This window comes from Dendrobium catenatum, unplaced genomic scaffold (genome assembly GCF_001605985.2).
Source record: "Dendrobium catenatum unplaced genomic scaffold, ASM160598v2 fragScaff_scaffold_72, whole genome shotgun sequence".
Lineage (NCBI taxonomy): Eukaryota > Viridiplantae > Streptophyta > Magnoliopsida > Asparagales > Orchidaceae > Dendrobium > Dendrobium catenatum.
The window spans coordinates 292,660-313,443 of record NW_021318534.1 but is presented as its reverse complement, the minus strand read 5'-3'; the positions used below and the strand labels follow the sequence as shown (position 1 = coordinate 313,443).

At 39.1% G+C, this 20,784-nt stretch overlaps 3 protein-coding genes across 5 annotated transcripts; 1 reads left to right on the top strand and 2 right to left on the bottom strand.

The window, feature by feature from the left end:
* Nucleotides 1-133: 133 nt before the first annotated feature.
* Nucleotides 134-2,043, top strand: LOC110104663 (polyol transporter 5). The gene has a single exon (XM_028695707.1). The coding sequence runs from the start codon at nt 411-413 to the stop codon at nt 1,794-1,796; it is 1,386 nt and encodes a 461-aa protein (XP_028551540.1). The 5' UTR covers nt 134-410; the 3' UTR covers nt 1,797-2,043.
* Nucleotides 2,044-3,513: 1,470 nt separating this feature from the next.
* LOC110104688 (dehydrodolichyl diphosphate synthase complex subunit nus1) lies at nt 3,514-19,383 on the bottom strand. Of its 3 annotated transcripts, none has more exons than XM_020833912.2 (7): nt 18,820-19,383; nt 7,321-7,609; nt 7,140-7,186; nt 6,328-6,517; nt 6,095-6,191; nt 3,716-3,798; nt 3,514-3,560 (listed from the first exon to the last, which is right to left on the bottom strand). In XM_020833912.2, the coding sequence occupies exons 2-7, from the start codon at nt 7,598-7,600 to the stop codon at nt 3,553-3,555; spliced, it is 705 nt and encodes a 234-aa protein (XP_020689571.1). In that variant the 5' UTR covers nt 7,601-7,609; nt 18,820-19,383; the 3' UTR covers nt 3,514-3,552. The 3 variants fall into 3 exon arrangements, with proteins under 3 accessions (XP_020689571.1, XP_028551640.1, XP_020689570.1); XM_028695807.1 differs by lacking the exon at nt 18,820-19,383 and adding an exon at nt 15,642-15,758; XM_020833911.2 differs by lacking the exon at nt 18,820-19,383 and adding an exon at nt 8,579-8,727.
* LOC110104682 lies at nt 12,724-13,269 on the bottom strand. Its single transcript, XM_020833904.1, has one exon. The coding sequence runs from the start codon at nt 13,267-13,269 to the stop codon at nt 12,724-12,726; it is 546 nt and encodes a 181-aa protein (XP_020689563.1).
* Nucleotides 19,384-20,784: the final 1,401 nt, after the last annotated feature.

The window sequence follows — 20,784 nt, the reverse complement described above, 5'->3', positions numbered from 1 at the left end:
CACAAATGCTTTTTTGGGAACTGCATTTTTGTACTGTTTTAAAAAACTTTAGGGTATTCTATATATATAAAAGATTGTAGTTAAATTTTCTTTTGAAGAGGACGCAGTCCCGCTCAAACAACGCACTGAACGATCCATATGTGCCTAATGGACAGCCGGAAAATGATGCTGGAAACATCCTTCGGCAATAGGCCGGCGACCATAGAGGCACCTAAGAAGCCGGCAAAGAACAGCTACGCTCTCGTTTGCTCCCTGCTTGCTTCCATGACCTCCATCGTTCTCGGCTATGGTCAGCAAGCCGATTCTCCCTCATATCTATTTAATTATGTGTTAAAAAATATAAACTTTTTCGATATTTCGGATTCATAACATAAAAGATTGAGCTTGTCGATCTTGCAGACTTGGCGGTGATGACCGGAGCATCCATATTCATCCAGGACGATCTAGAGATCAGCGACACAGAGTTAGAGATCCTCGCCGGCATCATTAGCTTCTACTCCGTGATCGGCTCTCTCGCCGCCGGCCGCACCTCCGACTGGCTCGGCCGTCGCTACACCATGGCTTTGGCTGCTGCCATCTTCTTCGCCGGATCCATTCTAATGGGTTTCGCCACAAACTACGCCTTCCTAATGTGCGGCCGCTTCGTCGCCGGTATCGGCGTCGGCTACGCTCTCATGATTGCGCCAGTCTACACCGCCGAAGTCGCGCCTTCCTCAGCCCGCGGGTTTCTTGCCTCCTTCTCCGAAATCTTCATCAACATCGGCGTCCTCTTCGGCTTCATCTCCAACTTTGTCTTCGCAGGTCTGCCGGAACACATCAGCTGGCGCGTGATGTTCCTTATCGGTGCCGTTCCGCCAATCCTCATCTTCGCCGGAGTCCTCATCCTGATGCCGGAGTCTCCCCGCTGGCTCGTGATGCAGGGCCGCCTTGATGAAGCCGCCGCCGTTCTGGCCAAGACCTCCGACTCCCCCGAAGAAGCGGCACTCCGCTTCGAAGAGATCAAATCGGCAGCTGCTGATGAGGAACGCGGCCACGAGGAAGGCGTGTGGAGAGAGCTTCTTGTCCGTCCGACCCCCGTGGTCCGCCGCATAGTGATCGCAGCGGTGGGTATCCATTTCTTTCAGCAAGCCTCCGGCATGGACACGGTGGGCCTCTACAGCCCGAGGATATTCGAGAAGGCAGGGATCACTAGCAGGAACAAGAAGCTGGGAGCAAGTGTGGCGATGGGATTTATCAAAACCATATTTATACTGGTCGCCACGTTCTTTCTAGACAGAGTTGGGCGCAGGCCTCTGCTTTTAACCAGCGCAGGGGGGATAATACTTTCATTCCTTGCACTTGCGTCCGCGTTGCTAGTAATCGACCGGCAGGCGGAGGGCGAGAAGTCGAAGGCGGCGCTGGGGGTGACTATCGCGGCGGTGCTATCATTAATGGCGACGTACTCTATAGGATTGGGGCCGATCACTTGGGTATATAGTTCGGAGATATTTCCGTTGAGATTGAGAGCGCAGGGGGTGAGTTTGGGGGCGGGGACGAACAGGGTGATAAGTGGGGTGTTGACAATGTCCTTCATTTCGCTGTATAAGGCCATAAGCATATCGGGGGCTTTCTTCCTCGATGCTGGGATAGCTCTGATCGGTTGGTTTTTCTTCTATTTTTTCTTGCCGGAGACGAAAGGGAGGAGCTTGGAGGAGATGGAGAAGTTGTTTGAGCAGAAAGAGAAGCAAGTAGGGAAGGTTGAGGCTTTAGTTGAGAATGTAACTCCTATAATTTTAAGAACTGACCAGGAAACGTAAAAAGGCAAATTTTAGTCCTTTAAAACAGAAAAAAGTATAAAGCTCAACGGTAGTATTGGAGGAAAATTCGAAGATCAATCGGAATGCATCATGTCACTCTACGTCAATTTGTTCCTGACCTCTGAAAGCATATTCATGGCAGACCAGTCATATGTTGCTCTATTTTTGCATGTAGAAAAGATAGCAACATCAATAATTTGATTAGCTATTTTTGGGTAAACAATGTTGAACATATGAACAATTATTACGTCCTCCAATCGGATACAGAGGAACATCCGGTCGTAGGCAAAATCCCGCTTATACCGAGGTGTACCGAGTTTTTCCATCCTTACAGCGGACCTGTTGTTGATTTAGCATTGTATTGTGTCACCAGACAAGAAGATCGATATTTTAAAAATAGAGCAACATCGATACTTTTTTTTTATGTTTTTATATATATATAACATCTAAAAATTTATATTTACTTCAAAATATATTGATATTTAAATTCCATCAAAATATGTGCATAGAATTCTGCATTGATTTTGAATAAGTTCATACTAATAATATTTTTTTTATTATAAAATTTAGATATTAAACATTAGGAAATAGTCTAATATTCTTAATAGAGCTACCACACTAATAAATTTAGTTATAAAAATTTGTTTCTCATGATGAAAATTTCAGAAAATATTTTTTTTTTTGGCTATAGAATGCAGCGTTCTCATGTCAAACAGCTGCAGGAGCACTTGCTAGAAATGAATTGAGAATGAGAACTCAGCGAGAAAATTTTAGTTTTAGTGCACCGTGATTAGATGACTTCCAACAGAACTACATATGGTACCGTCAGCCATTCGTTTCATTTGAACACTAAATCACACACCAAATTTGATGGTTGAACAATGCGACGCCACACCTACGCCAATTTTCGGTGTTACGGGATTTGCCTGAGAAGCGCGCGAAAGAGGAGAAAAATAGTTACCTTCGCAGCGAGAAGAAGAAGCGAACGAAAGATTAAAAATAAATGGAGTTCGATTGGAGATGAATTACTACATTTTGAAATGAAAAATGAGTTTTTCGGTTGGAGATGCCCTTACTATAAAGAAGTCATGGTTGGTTAAAACCAACAATAATAACAAGTCTTTATTTTACTACGTGCAGTCAATAACATGAATCCTTTTTCTTCGTTATGGCATGTAAAGAATCAAATTTTTATTTAAATCTAATAAACACTGTCACTACAAGGCCTCAAATCTTGGATGAGAAAAATGGAGGCTGCGTTAGATAGTCAACAATCAGTATAAAACTTGTCGAACAATCACGATCGAATTGATTAAACCAAAATTCAAAAGATAGCAGTTTGAATTTGAACCATCAAGCTGAACTAGTAAGATAGTACAAAAGCCTTTCCACATGAGTGCTTTACGAAATATTAATATAATAATACAACAAATGGTAGCTCTCCCAATAATGAAAGAGTGGTGCATAAAGCCTCTAATATTAGCATGTTCCCTATAAAGCTACATAATTTGGAAACAGGACTTATAAGATTTCAACGAAGGATTAAAGATAGAGGCTTCATTTGGTACGGTTTCTTACTGCTTTTTAAAATATTTTTTAGCATAAATATTTTAATTTTTGTATTAAAAAATTATTTTAAGAAGCAGTAAGAAATCCGCCTCATATGAAGCGATAGTGCAGACTTGTTCCATGTCAGGCAGTCGGATTCTTGCTAATTAAGCAGAAGCTTCTTGCAACAATAGCATCAGCTACTGCTTCAAGTACCTAGAGGCACAGAGAACAGATCATCAATAAATCTTCTCTCTCTCTCTCTGTGAGCACATTCATGAGGGTTTGTAAAAATAGCTAGAATCAAGGAAACAAGAACATTGAACTTGCAAATCTGGTAAAGATCCGAGTAGTAACAGAATAAGAAATACCATAATTTTGTTGCTTCTTTGAAAACTCAAAAAAGGCTTTGAGAATGGCACCATATTTCATAGATTTTAGCGGTCCCATATGTCTGCAAATATAAATAAGAATATTAAGTTGCAAATAAAGTAATGTAACAGACTGGATAGAAATAGAGTTGCAGCACAAAATGCTTGTGCATGCAGAAACTATATTAGAAAATTTTGATTCAGAAAGGAAGCCTCGATGAAAATTGGGATGCTAAAGTAAGAGTAGGAGAAATTATTCTGTGCGGAGTTCGGGCGGGAAGAATCGTCTGGATATGTGAGTATACACTGTGTACAAAAATTTGATGCACGTTATATACAAATTTGTACATAGTGTGTACACTAACATGTCCGGATGATTCTTCTCGTCCAGACTCGGCACAAAATAATTTCTCTAGTCGTTGCTGAAGGAAACTCTGTAGAGTCACAAAATAAGAAAGGTTAAAAAAAAACTTGATGCTCAATGTGCCAATGATCAATGATCAATGATTGCAAAATGGGAGAGTAATCTACTACTAAATAAAAGTTTTGTTTGTGATGACTTTCTTAGTGTTTTCTAAAACAACTTTTTAATACCCTAAAATTTGTATTAAAAAACTGCTATAAAAAGTAGCAAGAAAGCTGTCCCAAACAAAATCTTAAATTTGGTGTCATCATTTATGTATTAAGTTTGGGTTTTTTTTTTAATTAATTCAATAAGATGCATGAAGATTGCTAGGTGTTAAAAAAAAAAGACTATTCGTAAAGAGTTTTCACAACAATATTAGAATGGATGTTGTAGTAGAAATCAGGTATAGGTTTAATTTCAATCTTTTTTTGGATTCATTAAGGGGTTAAGATTTTGTTTATTTATTTTGTTGGTTAAATAATCCTTACGGATAATTTTCGAGATTGAATTTGAATTATTAGGATTAGATTAGTTTATATAGGTTTAGAATTGAATCTAAATGTTTGTTTTTATCTTTGAAAATTTATCTAGTAACTTATTTCCCTAAATAGGGAATTCAAGACTTATAATTGATTATCATTTAATGAATAATAAAGATATTTCCTAATCTCCTCTTTTAGATGGACTCTTAATTGTTTTCTCTCTCTCTCTTGGGCCTGTCTCCCTAGTTTCTCTCTTCCCATTACCTGAATTTACATCAATAGGCCAATCCAAAATAGCCTATACTTGACAGGATAAACGAAAGTTAGAATCCATAATAAACTATAAAAAAGTTTGATTATTGCATATTTTTACTACAACTTCTGTTGTTTTGGTTCACACCCTAAGAAGTGGTATCAAAGCAAAAGGTTTTGTTGGGAGGTACATGTCGTTTAAACCTAGGGGTGTCAATATTTGACACGACCTAAAAACCCGACACGAACCCAAACCGCTCGCATCCCGAAGCCTCGCGTCCCGAATCTGCCCAGCGTCGCATCCCGCTGACCCGCCTGTTCGCCGTCCACGCATCTTGCCGTCGGTCGCTAGCCGCTTCCACCAGCTTCCGCTGCCGCCGGCCCACCGCTGCTACTGGCGTTGCCGTGTCCACGGGTCAGGTTAGGTTGACCCGAACCCAAAGCGGGTCAAGTTCGGATCCGAAAAACCGACCAATTTGCAAACGGGTCGGGTTCGGGTTGACCCAAATAGTGCTGGGTCAGTTCCAGGTTCGACCTGAACCCGACCCGTGACCTGAAATTAACACCCCTACTTAAACCTCTATTTCTATGGTACCTTCAACTATGGTTGAGTGAAATTTGAGAGTAGCGACTCCCATGATGCCTCAATATGATTGAATGAGCTCTAGGTGTATGATACTTGATAATATTAAACTATATATGAAAGCTTCATTAAACAATGGGTAAGACACTATTGCTGATCGTCGTTAGGAAAAAAAAAACAATGGGTAAGATAAATAAAAGCACACGTATATAATTAGCATTGCAAAGAAAAAACCTAGTATTAGAAATATTAATAATGTACAGAACGCCTCAAGTACTCATAAAAGCTGATCTAAGAACTTAAGAACTCATGTTCCATAACCATGTCAGTATAAAAATAGGTAAATTCGGTAAAACCTTCACGGAAAAGGGTACAAAAGCATACAAATGTAAGGGTAAAACTTGAAATGCTATATTAACAGATTGTCCATGCAGGTAATCCTAAATGAAATCTGATTTGCTTATAACAAAAAATGACAGCAGTCTCAGCTCAATATACTTGTATTAGAAATAAGACTAGCTATTCAATTATGATTAAGACATGAAATGACTATCGAGTATATGTACATGCAAAAACAGAGGGGATTATTGTACATATATGACAATTTTGACCGAAAAAAGAAGAAATACTTGTGCAGCTATAACCACTAAACTCACACAATCTCTGTGTAGCGAATTCTCCATGCAGGGAATCCCAGATGGCATCTGACAGGTCCATATACAAGAAGGAGACCAGGGTCAGGTCCACCACATCCTAGAAGAGAAAAAAAGTTTTTATAACTCTGTTGTGGACCATAAATTCTACACAAAATTCCATAGCATGGAAACTATGAGAAATGATAAATTGTTTATTCAAAGATCATGAGCACATATACTAGTAAGAAACCCACCCACTATATTTAGAGCATCAGAAATTTCAGTTTCAGTGATTCTGAAATCCTGTCTGTCACAGCTTGCAAGCTCTTCTTTCAGATACTTGGAGCATAAAAAGCTAGCTGCTTTGGCAAGTCCTCCTTTATTATCAGCGAAAGAAAGCAGTTCTACAGTCATTTTATTTTGATGGGGGACTGATGTCATGCCCTTCATAATAATCATAAAAATTTCAGTAAGTTAAGCTAAGGCAGCATACGCATGTAGAGGTAAAAAAAATAAAATAAAAAAAAATGAAACCGTGTCACATGATAACCCTTCAGATTTTCTTCATGTTTTTTCTTCCTGTCAGCTTTGTGAATCTTAATTTGACATTCGTACTTGTTATGTGTCACATTAGCTATTAAGTAAATCGCTATAATGACTTTTAGTTTAGTTATCTACTTATCTTCGACATACTCCATTTCCTTACAGCCAAGCCTATTACCACAAATGAGTAATAGCTCAAGATTAATCTCTAATGAAATGGCAAGTATCAAACTCCTATTGAATGAGATTACTTGCACTTTCTAAGCAGTTATAAACACTGTAATTAGTAGGGGGCAAAACATAAGCACTCTTTAACCACTTCATTTAAAGTTTAGACTTTTTGTATTCACAGACAAATGACAATATAGCTCATATTGATGGGTATAAATAGAAATAATATCTAAATGTGTTCTATGTGCAACTCCTTGTTTTATTATATTTCAACAAGCAAAAGTAAAAGATTCTTTTTAATATGTACAGAGAAATTTACAATGCAATAACTAATAAAGTATGTAGTACTTACATTGATAAAGCTGCTCGAATCTCCATCAAGAGATTTCTTCAGAACACCTATATGATGAAATCATAAGGAGTTACGAACGAAGCCAGAATTATATCCATACAACATGTAATAAACTCTCCCCAGTATAATTAAAAGATAATATATTATGTAAACATCAATTTCTTAAAGGATGGCAGTTAACCTTCCAGATCATATAAAATCAAAGACTTCACTCCAATATTGGACAACCAAAGCAGTAGCTGTTTGACCTTTATTGTGCTTCTTGCTTCATCGCTATCCACCACAACTGCAAGATGCCTAAGGTTATGCAATGGGACATTCCGATAACTTTCTGACAATCCTACTGAAATACTGTAAGATTCAAAGACTTGCAACAAATGAGCCCCGAATTGATAGATGCTGAAGACTAGATGGATTGTCCACCAGCATATTCTCAAAGCCAATCTCATAAACCAAGACATTTGAAATCTCTGCATGATCAAAACACAAAACATATCATGAGACTATTTTGATTCCTCTTCAAATATTTAAGGGATCAAAATGGTTCTTTAATATAGTTGGAGATCATTTTGGCTCTTTTTAAAAAGTTAGAGGACCATTTTGATTATTTTCCCTTTGATAATTAGTACTGTAATTAGTAATAAAATTATTAATTAAATTGTTTAATAATTAAGCTAGCTTCTAATTATATTATTTATTATTATAACTTATTGATGGTAATTAAAATTAAAATCAATAAGTAATTAGTACTTAACACAAATTAAACACAAAGCATATTAAATTTAATTTTTAAATAAACTAACTACATTAAATCCTATATTTCGTTGTCAAACATTTTCACAAGATTTAATATGATTTAACAACAAACTTGCCAAACTGTTTTCAGGATTTAACATACCCAAAATTTATTAAACCCAGATTTATAGGATTTAGTAAATCCTACTAATGTTAAATCCTATTTATTGCTGAACAGCCTCTAAATTTAAGCTGCATCATTTGCCACCACAGAACTGTCCTAATTCAGTCCTATATAGGAATTTTACCACTGAATATCATAAAGAAGTAATTTCGATCAGATCATTTAAGGCTAAAGCAACTAAACAACAAGCAATGCGCTGGTAAGACAATCATTTTGATCTATGCACTCGTTATATCTCCCAAAGCAATAGTGTATTTAAGATAAGGGTAACTGGCGTAGCGCCTAAAATGTAGTAGACTGAAGCTTAGACGAACTAGATCTGAATAAAAAACAGAGATTAACCACATCTGAGAAGAATGTGAGTAGAAGCAAATGCAGGATCGTCGGGTTTTCAATTCCTGAAAATAAACTTGGACAAGATTCTTTCTAAATACTAGAAAATATAATCATCTAGTTATAACTGCACGAAAACACAGTAGAGAGGGAAAAAAAAAACAAGCAGCGAAGTAGAAGTGGTAACCTCTCGGATGCCTCTAAAGATAGGCGTAGAAATCGCAGACAATCATCACGGCATCAGATTCAAACCATATGTCTGCTTATTTCTTCTTCATCGAGGAGGGAAAAGAGTTCAGGAGAATTCGTAAGGAATTAGAAACCTAACGAAGGGGAGGGATACAAATTTAAATTTATTTTAATTAATTCATTATTTTTTTAATAAAAAAAGATTGGATAGAAATAAATTAATATACAATTATAGAAAAAATTATTATTAAATATGCATTTAAATTGATTTTATGAACATAAATAAATTAATAATTTAATATTTTATTTATATGATGCATTTTTTATTTTTATTTTATTTAATTATATAAATAAATAAATGTCTAGGCTAATTCAATTATAGTCTTAACTAGAGGCGGTAATAAATGACCCAACCAGTCAATCCCGTCTGAAAAATGAATTGATCAATTTAATAAAGGGGTGGGATTCGAGATGAATTTTCCAATCCGTTTAATAAACATGTCAGCTTCACGTTGAACCGCAAACCCGCTTTTTACTCAAAAATGGCTTGTTGAAAAAAAATATTAAATTTAAATTTGATATGAACATAATATAATTATTTTATCATGATATTTCCAATAAATTTGAGGTTAGAGTAATGTATTATCTACTAATAAATCAACATATACTAGTAAATAAAATGGAGAAAAAAGTATTTATTTCAATGAATTAAAAATTGATTTTTTTTTTTATTTTTTTATTTTTTGCATTGTCTTAACATTAATTTTTTTTCGGCATACATTGATGATTGAATTATAAAAAAAAAAAAAAAATTGGTCATAAATTTTGCATTTTGATAAACTTTGGGAGGAAACTCTTGAATTTCTATCAATGTTTATTAAAAAAATAATTATTGTGAGTATTAAAAAAAACATAAAAAATTAATTATGAGGACTATTATATAAAATACTTTAAATTTAATTTGCCCTTGATCAAACACCAAAAATTTAAAACCCCTGTATTTTAAATGTAGGGACTCAAAACCCCTTCACATCAAACAACCTCCAAAGCTACCCTAGTTCTATATTAGCAAATTAATTTTTTATTTACTCACATAATCAAATATTTAAATATCATAAAAATATCACTTTCAACATCTTCCGTATCATGGAGGGCACAATGAAATCCTCTTCTCCTTCACACATTGTTGATCTTATCAATGCTCTTTCCCCAGCAATATTCCACCATAAATTCCTCACATCTTTTTCGTCATTGAGGATCCTTGATAAGCTGTCATGTCATAACTTCCTCGCATCTTATTTGTTGTCTTAAGTTTGGAGATTTTTTTTAGGGGCAGTTAGGGGATTCGAGTCCGAGTGAGATAGGAAGAATTTCTTACGTCGACCACTCGGCCGTAGACCCGATATGAAGTTTCAAGATCTTTGAGTGGGGAGAGACTGGAGAAAATGAGTTACCATGAAAGAAAGTGGTGTAGTCGTTTACCTGCAACGAAGCTCCTGCAACGAAGCTACACAAGGCAATGTAACAGTAACAAGTTTGTGGAAAACCAGATGAAAATTCTATATGCCTTTTTGGTAACAAAACAAGGAAGATAACCTCAAAGGATACCGAATTACTCTAAGTGAAATTAATAAAATACTGAAAATAACAAAAGCAAAAGCAGGGAACGGTTATAGGCAGAGATCGTGCCATGTGGCTGAGCTGGCACAAGTCTTCTAGTAAAGCTTAATAGGTACTAGGTAATATCAGATGATACTCGCATCAGATCCCTCCTCCTTCGGAATAACTCATCTCCGATGAGTTAATAGCAGTTTCAACTTCATCCGGTGGGTGGTATGGAAACATATCTGCCACATTGAAGGTAGAAGACGTTGTAATGTGGGAGGGCAAATCAATGATGTAAGCGTTGTCATTCACTTTGCGCAGCACCGGAAAAGGTCCAAACTTTTTGGGATTGAGCTTTGGACAGGGCCCCGACGGAAACCGCTCCTTGCGGTATTTCAACATGACTAGTTCTCCAGGGACGAATTCTACCTTCCTTCTATGTTTGTCCTGATCAGTTTTATACTTTAAATTGCTTTCCGTCAGCTTATTGCGGACTTCTTTGAGCATACTGGAGAATTGTTCCGCGCTTTTGATGGCCGCCGGACTTTTACATTTAGGTATAAATGCAAGGTCCACAATGTGGTTTGGCATTTTAGTATATACAATACTAAAGGGGCACTGACCTGTTGACCGGTTTGGCATGGAATTGAAGGCGAACTCCGCTTGACCGAGGACTTCTTCCCAAGCCTTGGGATGGTTCTGCACAAGGCACCGCAACATGTTACCAAGAGTTCGGTTTACTACCTCAGTTTGTCCATTCGTTTGAGGATGGTAAGCGGAACTGAGTTTCAAATCGGTGTGAAGCATCTTCCACAATTCCCGCCAAAAGTGGCTGACGAACTTAACGCCTCGATCGGACGTAAGGCTGCGAGGGATCCCGTGTAAACGGACGATCTCTTTAAAGAACAACTTCGCAATGCCTAAAGCGTCGAAGGTTTTTTTACATGGAATGAAGTGTGCCATATTCGAAAACCTGTCGACCACAACGAGAATGGAGTCGGAGCCACGTTTTGTTCTCGGCAAGCCTAAAACAAAATCAAGACTCAAATCCTCCCATATTGAATCCGGAACTGGTAAGGGCAAATAAAGCCCATAATTCTGAGAAGTTCCTTTGTATTGTTGATAGACGGCTCATCGCTCAACAAATATGGATACATCCCGCCTCATATGCGGCCAAAAGAAACGGGATTGTAGCTGTTGTAAAGTTTTGTCTCTTCCAATGTGGGCTGCCAACCCTCCACAATGTAATTCTTTGATAAGTTGTTGGCGCCAAAATGAAGATGGAATGCATAAACAATTCCCTTTAAATAAGAACCCGTGTCTCAATGTGAAGTCAGTGGAAGGCTTACCGAAACAACATTCTTCCTAGGCAGAAGTAAAATTCGGGTCACCACTATACATATTTTGCATTTCCTGTAACCCGGTGATGTCGGTTTGAAGCTGAGTGAGTAATGCAGCACGACGACTCAATGCGTCTGCCACTCGATTCATTTTCCCCGTTTTGTAGTGAACTACAAAACTAAATTTTTGCAGAAAAATTACCCACCTCGCGTGCATTTTATTGACAGTCTTCTGGTTGTTTAAATATTGCAACGATTGGTGATCACTGCACAACACGAAGTCTTGGTGTAGAAGGTAATGCTCCCAATGCTTCAATGCTCTCACAACGGCGTATAATTCTTGTTCATAAACAGTCCATTTTTGGCGCGGAGGACTGAGTTTCTCACTGAAGTATTCGATGGGACGGTCTTCTTGATACAACACCGCTCCTATGCCTACTCCGGAGGCGTCAGTATCGACCTGGAACGGTTTTTCAAAGCAGGGTAAAGCCAAAACTGGCGCGTGACTGAGAGCTGCCTTGATATTGTCGAAACTCTCTTGTTGAGAAGATGACCAGAAGAATGAAGAACCTTTCAACACATCCGTGATTGGAGCCATGATCACGCTGAATCCCCTAATAAAATGACGGTAAAAGTTTGCTAATCCATGAAAGCTTCGAATTTCAGTCACGGTACGGGGCGTAGGCCAATCTCGAACAGCTTCTACCTTCCTCGGATCCTCCTGAATACCCTCGTGAGGCACAACAAATCCCAGAAAATAAACTGAATGGGTCGCGAATTCGCACTTGGATAGATTCAGGTATAATCTATGCTCACGCAGAGCTTGGAATACTAGTGTAAGATGCTGAATGTGCTCTTCTAGGGACGAACTGTAAATCAGTATATCATCAAAATAGGATACACAGAATTTGCCCGAAAATGGCTTCAGCACCTCTGTCATCAGCCTCATGAAAGTGGAGGGGGCGTTGCACAACCCAAATGGCATAACTCGACATTCAAAGAGTCTTTCCCGGGTCTTAAATGTTGTCTTCCATTCATCTCCGGGACGAATACGAACCTGGTGGTATCCACTTCTGAGGTCCAATTTAGAGAACACGGCGGCGCCTTCTAATTTATCCAGCAAATCGGGAATCCTTGGAACAGGAAACTGGTATTTCGTTGTGATCTTATTTATAGCACGACTGTCTATACACATCCTTCATTGCCCGTCTTTCTTGGGTACGATCAACGCGGGTACCGTGCACAGGCTGAGGCTGTGTTGGATGAGTTTCCGTTTCAATAGATCATCCATAATATCTTGAAGAATAGCGTGTTCTTTAGGACTCATTCGATAAGGAGGCAAATTGGGCAAGGAAGCTCCGGGAATAAGATCAATTTGATGCTGAATGGTGCGAAGTGGCGGTAGATGGGCAGGTAACTCTGTAGGACCAATATCAGCAAACTCAGCTAAGAGCTGATTCACTGCTTCAGGGACGGCGTGCAGGTCCTGGTGCTTGTGATTGTCAGCGGCCACGAGAGCTAGGACTGGAACATCTTCGGGAAGAGATTGTAATAATATATGACCGGACACTAGATATGCCGCGGCCTTGCCCTTATCATCCTTGCCAACGGAGTCAGCATTGTGTGGTAATAACCGCAATCGTTTACCCTTCCAATCCAGTGAATACACGTTTGCTTGGCCTTCATATGTGGCATTAGCGTCAAATTGCCATGGACGCCCAAGAATCATGTGACACACATCCATTTCTAAGACATCGCAAGTGACTTCACAAACGTAATGTTTTCCAATAGAGAATGTTATTTTACAACATTCTGCTACAGTTAACTCTAACCCACGTTTCACCCATCCAATCTTATATGGCTGATTCTTCTTATTAGTTTTCAACTGCAACGCTTGCACCACCGACCGGGAAATCACATTCTCCGTCTAGCCACTGTCTATGAGTAAGTCACAAATTTTGCCATTTATAGTGCACCTAGTCCGGAATAGAGCATTTCGTTGCGATGGCAAAGTATGTCTTGGTGCTAGTAACAGTCTCTCCAGAATGCAAACCAATGGCTCTCCCTCGTCTCCTGGAACATCTTCCGTCTGGCCCTCATAGTCGTCATCCTCTCTTCCTTCTTCTAAACCGTCTCCCTCAATTAATTGCAGCTGTGGTCGATTGGGACAATTGATTTGTGTCCCGGTTGGAAACAGCGAAAGCACTTTAAAGTTGTGGGCCTACTATAGAGATTTTCCCGTATAGGAACCTTCGGCTTGACAGGAGATTTATTTTCTGGAGCGGTAACATTAGAATTTGGTTGCGACTTTGTAGCAGAGATTGTGGCTCTTGACGCATCAACAGCAGATTCATGAGAGAAATGCCGACGACTAGAATGACTTCTAGACTGTCTCTGCATTTGGGTTTCTATCTTCAACGCGAAATTCACGGCTTGCGATAGGGACCACACCGTGTTTAACTCCAGCTTATCTTGAATCTGCTCCTTAAGCCCACCGATATATCTGGCAACCAATTGATTTTCGGTTTCTTGAAGATTGTTGCGGGCGCTGAGACGATAAAACTCCTCTGTGTATTTGTTGACAGTACGCGTTCCCTGAGTACAATGTTGATATTTGAGATAGAGCATTTTCTCATAGTCGGTAGGTAAGTAATGTCCCCGTAACAATTGTTTCATCCGCAACCAGCTGCGGACAGGTCCCCGACCTTCTCGTCTCCTGGACTGATTGAGTTGCAGCCACCACGCACTCGCGCCCGCTTTCAGCCGACACGCCACGTATTTCACCTGTTTCTCTGGGTGGATTTCCATATATTCGAAGAACGTCTCTACGGATCGCTCCCAATCTAGATAATCTTCGATATGGAGATGACCATCAAAAAAAGGAATATCAATTTTTACTTTAAACTCACCGTGGTCTCGGCGAGGATGTCCTCCTCGTCGTCGAGGGTTCTCATAATAGTAAGGTCGCTGCTCGTCTTATGAATCCGTCAAATCCCGAGGAATACGATGATGCAGTTCTCCGTTTGATTCTGAAAGATCAGCACCAATGTCGGTCATCCGTCGTCGGGGTCCTTCCAAATTACCTCCCGTCATGGCTGCCCGGAGCGGAACACGCCCAGGCACTGTAGGATCTCCTGCGGTTTTGAGAGCAGCTAGTTCAGTCCTCATCTTCATGGAGAGGCGAAATAGTTCTGCTCGAATTTCCTCCAAACTGCGTGTGAAGCTCGCCTGAGCTGCCCACAACGCTTCTAGACTCCGATCATCATCGGCGGGTCGTCGCGAGCTCCCTTCGGCCATATCCCAGTTAGGCTCTGATACCAAAATGGTGTAGTCGTTTACCTGCAACGAAGCTACACAAGGCAATGTAACAGTAACAAGTTTGTGGAAAACCAGATGAAAATTCTATATGCCTTTTTGGTAACAAAACAGGGAAGATAACCTCAAAGGATACCGAATTACTCTAAGCGAAATTAATAAAATACTGAAAATAACAAAAGCAAAAGCAAAAGCAGGGAACGGTTATAGGCAGAGATCGTGCCATGTGGCTGAGCTGGCACAAGTCTTCTAGTAAAGCTTAATAGGTACTAGGTAATATCAGATGATACCCACATCAGAAAGTAAGAAATTATAGTTTAATAAGTATGAAATTTCAAGCTTTATATATATGTGTGCGTTCATATAAAATTATAAATATTTTCATCAAATTAATCTCTCAAAATATGCAAAGTTCCTTAGGAGAATATACCTCAAACAAAGAAATATTTACTTAGACTTTGTTTGGGGCGGCTTTCTATTGATTCTTAAAATAGAGTTTTAGTTATTTTTTTTTTAATTTTTTAACTAAAATTTTGTTTTAAGAAACTTTGTTTTGTTTTAAGAAGCAATAAAAAAGTTATCCCAAACGAAACTTAGGGGCTGTTTGGTATCGGAATCCCGGATTTAAGTCGGATTTACGCTAAAATCCAACCAAAGGGTTTTTGTGTGCTCGTTAAATCCCGGGATTCCGTAAATCCGGATTTAGGGATTTACGGCTTAAATATCGGATTTACTAAATCCCTCTGTTCGGCGGATTTAACGGGATTTAGCAGAAGAAGCGAGCGAAAGGGAGAAAGTTACCTTCACAGCCAGCGAGGTCCCGTTCTTGCTTCCGATCAAAATGTGGAAATTTCCGATCCGACAGGAAGGGAAAGACGTCGAAGGAGCGAAGTTGAACAGTCACGAAGGAAACGAAGATAATTATAAATTTATTTTTTAATTTATAATTATATTTTTCACATTTAAATCCATAACTTCCATAAATCCTGAAATATGTTACCAAACTGTTTCTAAGGATTTAACAAGATTTAACATTTGACATACCAAATAGTTTCAAGATTTAACACATTTCGGATTTATTAAATCTGGATTTACAGGATTTACTAAATTCCACTAAAGTTAAATCCCACTTGTTGCCAAACAGCCCCTTAGAGTAATAAGAATAGCTGTCTTATTGTAACTTCTTATAGTTCAAATTTATAATTTCAAAAGGTAGAAAGAATTTATGAAACTAGAAAGAATTTAATGATGTGGTCTGAAGCTTTGGAAGCTTATTTTTATATGGGCAATCACATGAAATACGAATGAACCATTTTGCATTCGAGAGCTAACTCTATAAAAAGTGTTGCATTCAGGATGAACAGTTTAATCATTTCGGATGAGGATAGATAGTGTATCTCTCTGCCTGACTGATTAGTTATATCAGAGACCATTTATGAAAAATAAACTAAATTCCAACATGAATAATGAAGATGTTCAACGATGAAGTAATGGAACTTTTTGAGCTAACGCCATTGATGAAAACATATATTGGTTGGGTTGTGTGGTGTCAATGGACTTCTACTGAACAACAGAAGAGATTGACCATTGCAGTTGAGCTAGTGGCTAATTCATCAATAATTTTCATGGATGAACCAACCTCTGGATTAGATATAAGGGCAGCAGCAATGGCTATAAGAACGATAAAATAACAGGACACAGGAAGGACAGAAGGGAATAAATGGGAGAAGAGATATATGGAATTTTTATTCGGTGCGGAGTTCGAATGTCGTCTAGAGACCAACAAAAATGTGTCACGTCACCTCAAAAGTGCACCGTGCTCGGTGCCGAGCACGGGACCGATGCTCGGTACCAAGCGGTATCGGACGGGAGACTCCCGTCCGGTGTCCACATAGAATAATCTCCCAGATATATGTGGATCCCTTAGGGTATATAACTCATGTGAAGTGACAAGTTACTTTGAGGTAAGTGATGAACAACGATCAATAATAAATGTCTGCATTATTAAAATGCTGATGAAATGTTTTATCCAGGATTAAAGATGGCTAAAATCCAGCAACATGGATGCTGGAGGTAACAAAACAAACAAAAGAAGAAAGCCTGGGAATCAACTTTGCCAAAATATACAAGATTTTAGACTTGTTTCGGTATATACATGTGTAGCTTACAATAATTAGGTTATTCTAAACTAGAAAACATTTTGGCGAAGTGAGAATGTTGGTGTCAATTTCTTAGAGAAAAAATGAAGCTTTGATTAATGAACTTTGTACGCCTCCACAGTGTACAGATGATCTTCACTTCCTCAGTAGATATGCACAGCCATTTCTTAAACAACGCGCTGTTTGCTTCTGGAAACAATATAAATCATATTGGCACAATCCATCCTCACTGTTGCACAACTCTTGTTCACAGAAATTCTGTCACTAATGCTCGGCTCAAATTTCTGGTAACTTGACTCTAAAACAAGATAAATTATTCTGTGTGGTTACCGAACGGTCAAAAGGCGAATCAAAATGCGACACATAATCCAGTATCGAGTGGTACATAATAGCGGTACACAACAAAAAAATGATGTGGCGCATTCTCATTCGTCTCTGGACGTCATTCGGTGGCCACATAGAATAATTTTTCCTAAATGCAGGGTGTTCCTCAGCTTTAGTATGATTTGAAAGAGAGGCTTTCATGTCATCTTCATAACCATTAAATAACATTAATAAAAATTAAAATTTTGAAAACCAACTTTTGCAGGAGAACTAGGCAAGATTTGTTCAACTTTATGGGATCGATGTATTCTTCAGTTTTGTTCATTGGAATACAAAATTTTCAAACCGTGGAGCCTATTGTTGACGTTGAAAGAACCGTATACTATAGAGAGAAGGCTGCTGAAATGTATTTTGTTATGCTCTGTGTGCATACAACAACAACATCAAGTCTTTGTCCCACTACGTACGTGGGGTCGGCTGCATGAATCTTTTTTCGCAATTGTGTCATGTTAAATGTAAAATTCTCGTTTAAATCTAATGAAGAAATATCATTTCTAATATTTTCTAACCAAGTCATTTTAGATCTACATCTACCTTTCTTAACATAATTCAAATCAAATACCTCAACTTTCCTAATCGGGTCATCGTAAGGCCTCCGTTTAATGTGACCAAACCATCTAAGGCGGCTCTCTCTAATCTTATCTTCCACTGGAGCTACTCCAACCTTATCAAATATATGCTCATTTTGTATCCTATCTCTAAGGATAAAACCACTCATCCACCTAAGCATCCTCATCTCTGCAACACTTAACTTAGTATTATTCTTCTCTTTTAATGACCAACATTTGGCACCATAAAGCATTGTAGGTCTCACCACCATCTTATAAAATTCTCTTCGTGTACCTGCTCAGATAAAATCATTGAGAAATAAATTTCTCTTTCAATAAAAAATTTTAAAGATAACTTTGGGCGATTGTCTCTTTTTTTTTTCTTTTTCTGCACTTATTAATAAGAGTACACATTTTAGATATCTTGGATCTATTATTCAGAAGTGATGGTGAGATAGACGGGGATATTATCAGTAGAATTCAAGTTGGTTGGTTGAAGCAGAGGAATGCATCGGGCTTGTTGTGTGATAAAAAAGTCCCCCTCAAACTTAAAGGAAAATTCTATAAGATGTAGGGCTTCTTAAAAAGTCTTTTACAAGCTTTGAGATTCCTCAACCTGTGAGTTTATTTCTTGGGAACTCTATGCAAATCATTCAAGCACTAAGTTATTTGGGCCAAATGTAGAGATTGCCTATGTGTTGGCGATGGTACTATTGGGCACGTCCAGTTTCGTGGACTTTGTATGGCCTAGTTGGATCACAATATGGAGACATTGATGACATTATGGATAATGGTGAATCTGTCAAAGACTTTTTAAGAAGGTTTTTTGGTGTTAACCTCTGTGTAATGATAAAAAAAAAAGAAGGAATCACGAAAAAAATGGCATACCTCGTATATGTCGAGCAGCCAGCCAAATCTCCCGAAATCCTGCCCGATATCCCGCAAAACTTGCTCAAATCCCGCTGAATCGCGTACCTGTTCGGAGCCGCTGTCATCGCCTCCCGAAAATCCTGTGACAGCGCCTCGATCGCGCCTCTCTCAGAGTCGTTAAATACCAACCCAAATGAGAGCTTCGGCCCTCACTTGATCCCGAGCTCCTCCCTCCCTCATTCGCGACGCCTCTTCCATCTCTGTCCGATCCCACACAGCAAACGACCTCACGATCTCTCCTTCCTCCCCTTTGCCTGTGCCGATCTCTGGTGCAAACCGAGAGAGAGAGAGAGAGAAAGAGAGAGAGAGAGAGAAACCTACCCAAATCCTTCCTCCGCCGGTCTCCTGCCCTGGCCGACACCTTCACCGACTTTCCCTTCCTGGACGGATCGGAAGTTTCAACATTTTGATCGGAAGCCACAAGGGAACTCGCTTGCTTTGAAGGTGATTATCTCCCTCTCACTCGACTCTCGGCCGAATCCCGTAGGCTGGCCGAACCGGGAGGGAGGTTTCATTTTTTTTAGGGGTTTTTACCTGCATTCCACTTTTTTATATCTATATTACATATTTAACATCTTAAACTTAAATATTACATTCTTATCATCCGAACACTAATTTAATAACAAATATACCACTCTGTCCAAACAATGCTTCACTCCGTCTCTTACTTCCCGCCTAATCTCTTTCCACCAGAGAAATCTCTCTTTTCGCGTGAACAGTTATTTCTGTGTGTGCTTCTCTCTGCTCTCTCCGCATCTGACATGTTTTCTCCCGCGTGAGTTCTTCATTCCATGTGTACTCTATTTGATTTGTTGTATTTTCGTGTAGCTATTATTGCAGTGTTTGATTGTAGCTTAGCACTTTAGTTTTATTTCTCCCTAAAATCGGACATTCATAAAACAAAATCTGTAGAATCAGACATTCAAAAATGTCCGATTTTACATAAAATCGTGCCATTGTTGTAGAACAGCTGTGCACTTTGTGTTTAGAATCCAAAATCACTAACACTTGCAAGAGTAGGTGCATTCTGTAGGAGCAGTTGAGCAAAAGACAAAAGCTAATCATAAATCCCTTGAAAGGAAATAGTAACAAAATCAACAAAAAGAATAATACTAGAAAACACAATCGCAAAGGGATCTCATAAATCTAGGATCAAACTCTGAGAAAGCACAGCATAAATACATATCAGTTGGATGCATAAAAGACATTTCCAAAACTTTCAAGCGCCTAAGCATCGTCTGAGATCTCCGTAGGTGGTAGAAATAGCATGAAAACATAGGATTTCACGAGAAATGCAGGCGAGGAGGTTGTGTTTCGCGGGAAGAGCACAGCAGCACGCGAGTCGTTAGGGATTGGTGAAGGTAGAGACACTTTATCCCTAAAACTTCGAAAAACCATTCCCGACGCTTGCATCGCGGCAAACGACCATCTATGCACGCTTTTCTCTAGCTTGGTAGGAGGGAATTCGTTGCGGTGCTTGCAAGGGGACGGGTAATCAAAACCCAATTTTCAGCTTTAGTATCAGACCGGAAAACTAACTCATGCACGCTTTTCTCTAGCGTGGTGAGAAGGGAACCCGGTGCGATGCCTACGGCGAGGCGGGATCAAATATAAACTTGCTTATTTTGAACTGGTTCCCGCAACCCATGCATGCTTTTCTCTGGCGTGGTGGGGAATAAAAATTATTACGGTCGCGATGTCCCCGTTCGAGGGCACATACTGTGCACGCTCTTCTCTAGCGTGGTGGGAGGCCCAGTTTTCCGTAATTTTCCCCTAAACGGGGGAGACGCCGGAAGGCTGCCAAAATTTCGTGTAACTGCAATTCATACTTGGGACAATAAGGAGCTTTACTTGGACATTGATTGGAGCATCAAATGGACTTAATTCAAACTTAAACAATCAATAATAATTTCAAGTGCAAAC

Bases quoted from the DNA above. Each gene is read 5' to 3' on its own strand.
- LOC110104688 (XM_020833912.2), bottom strand. From the start codon at position 7,600: ATGTCTTGGTTTATGAGATTGGCTTTGAGAATATGCTGGTGGACAATC. The intron at 7,187-7,320 runs GTTAACTGCCAT...TTCATCATATAG, and splicing joins GATTTTATATGATCTGGAAG to GTGTTCTGAAGAAATCTCTT. The intron at 6,518-7,139 runs GTAAGTACTACA...ATTATTATGAAG, and splicing joins ATTCGAGCAGCTTTATCAAT to GGCATGACATCAGTCCCCCA.
- LOC110104682 (XM_020833904.1), bottom strand. From the start codon at position 13,269: ATGGATGTGTGTCACATGATTCTTGGGCGTCCATGGCAATTTGACGCT.
- LOC110104663 (XM_028695707.1), top strand. From the start codon at position 411: ATGACCGGAGCATCCATATTCATCCAGGACGATCTAGAGATCAGCGAC.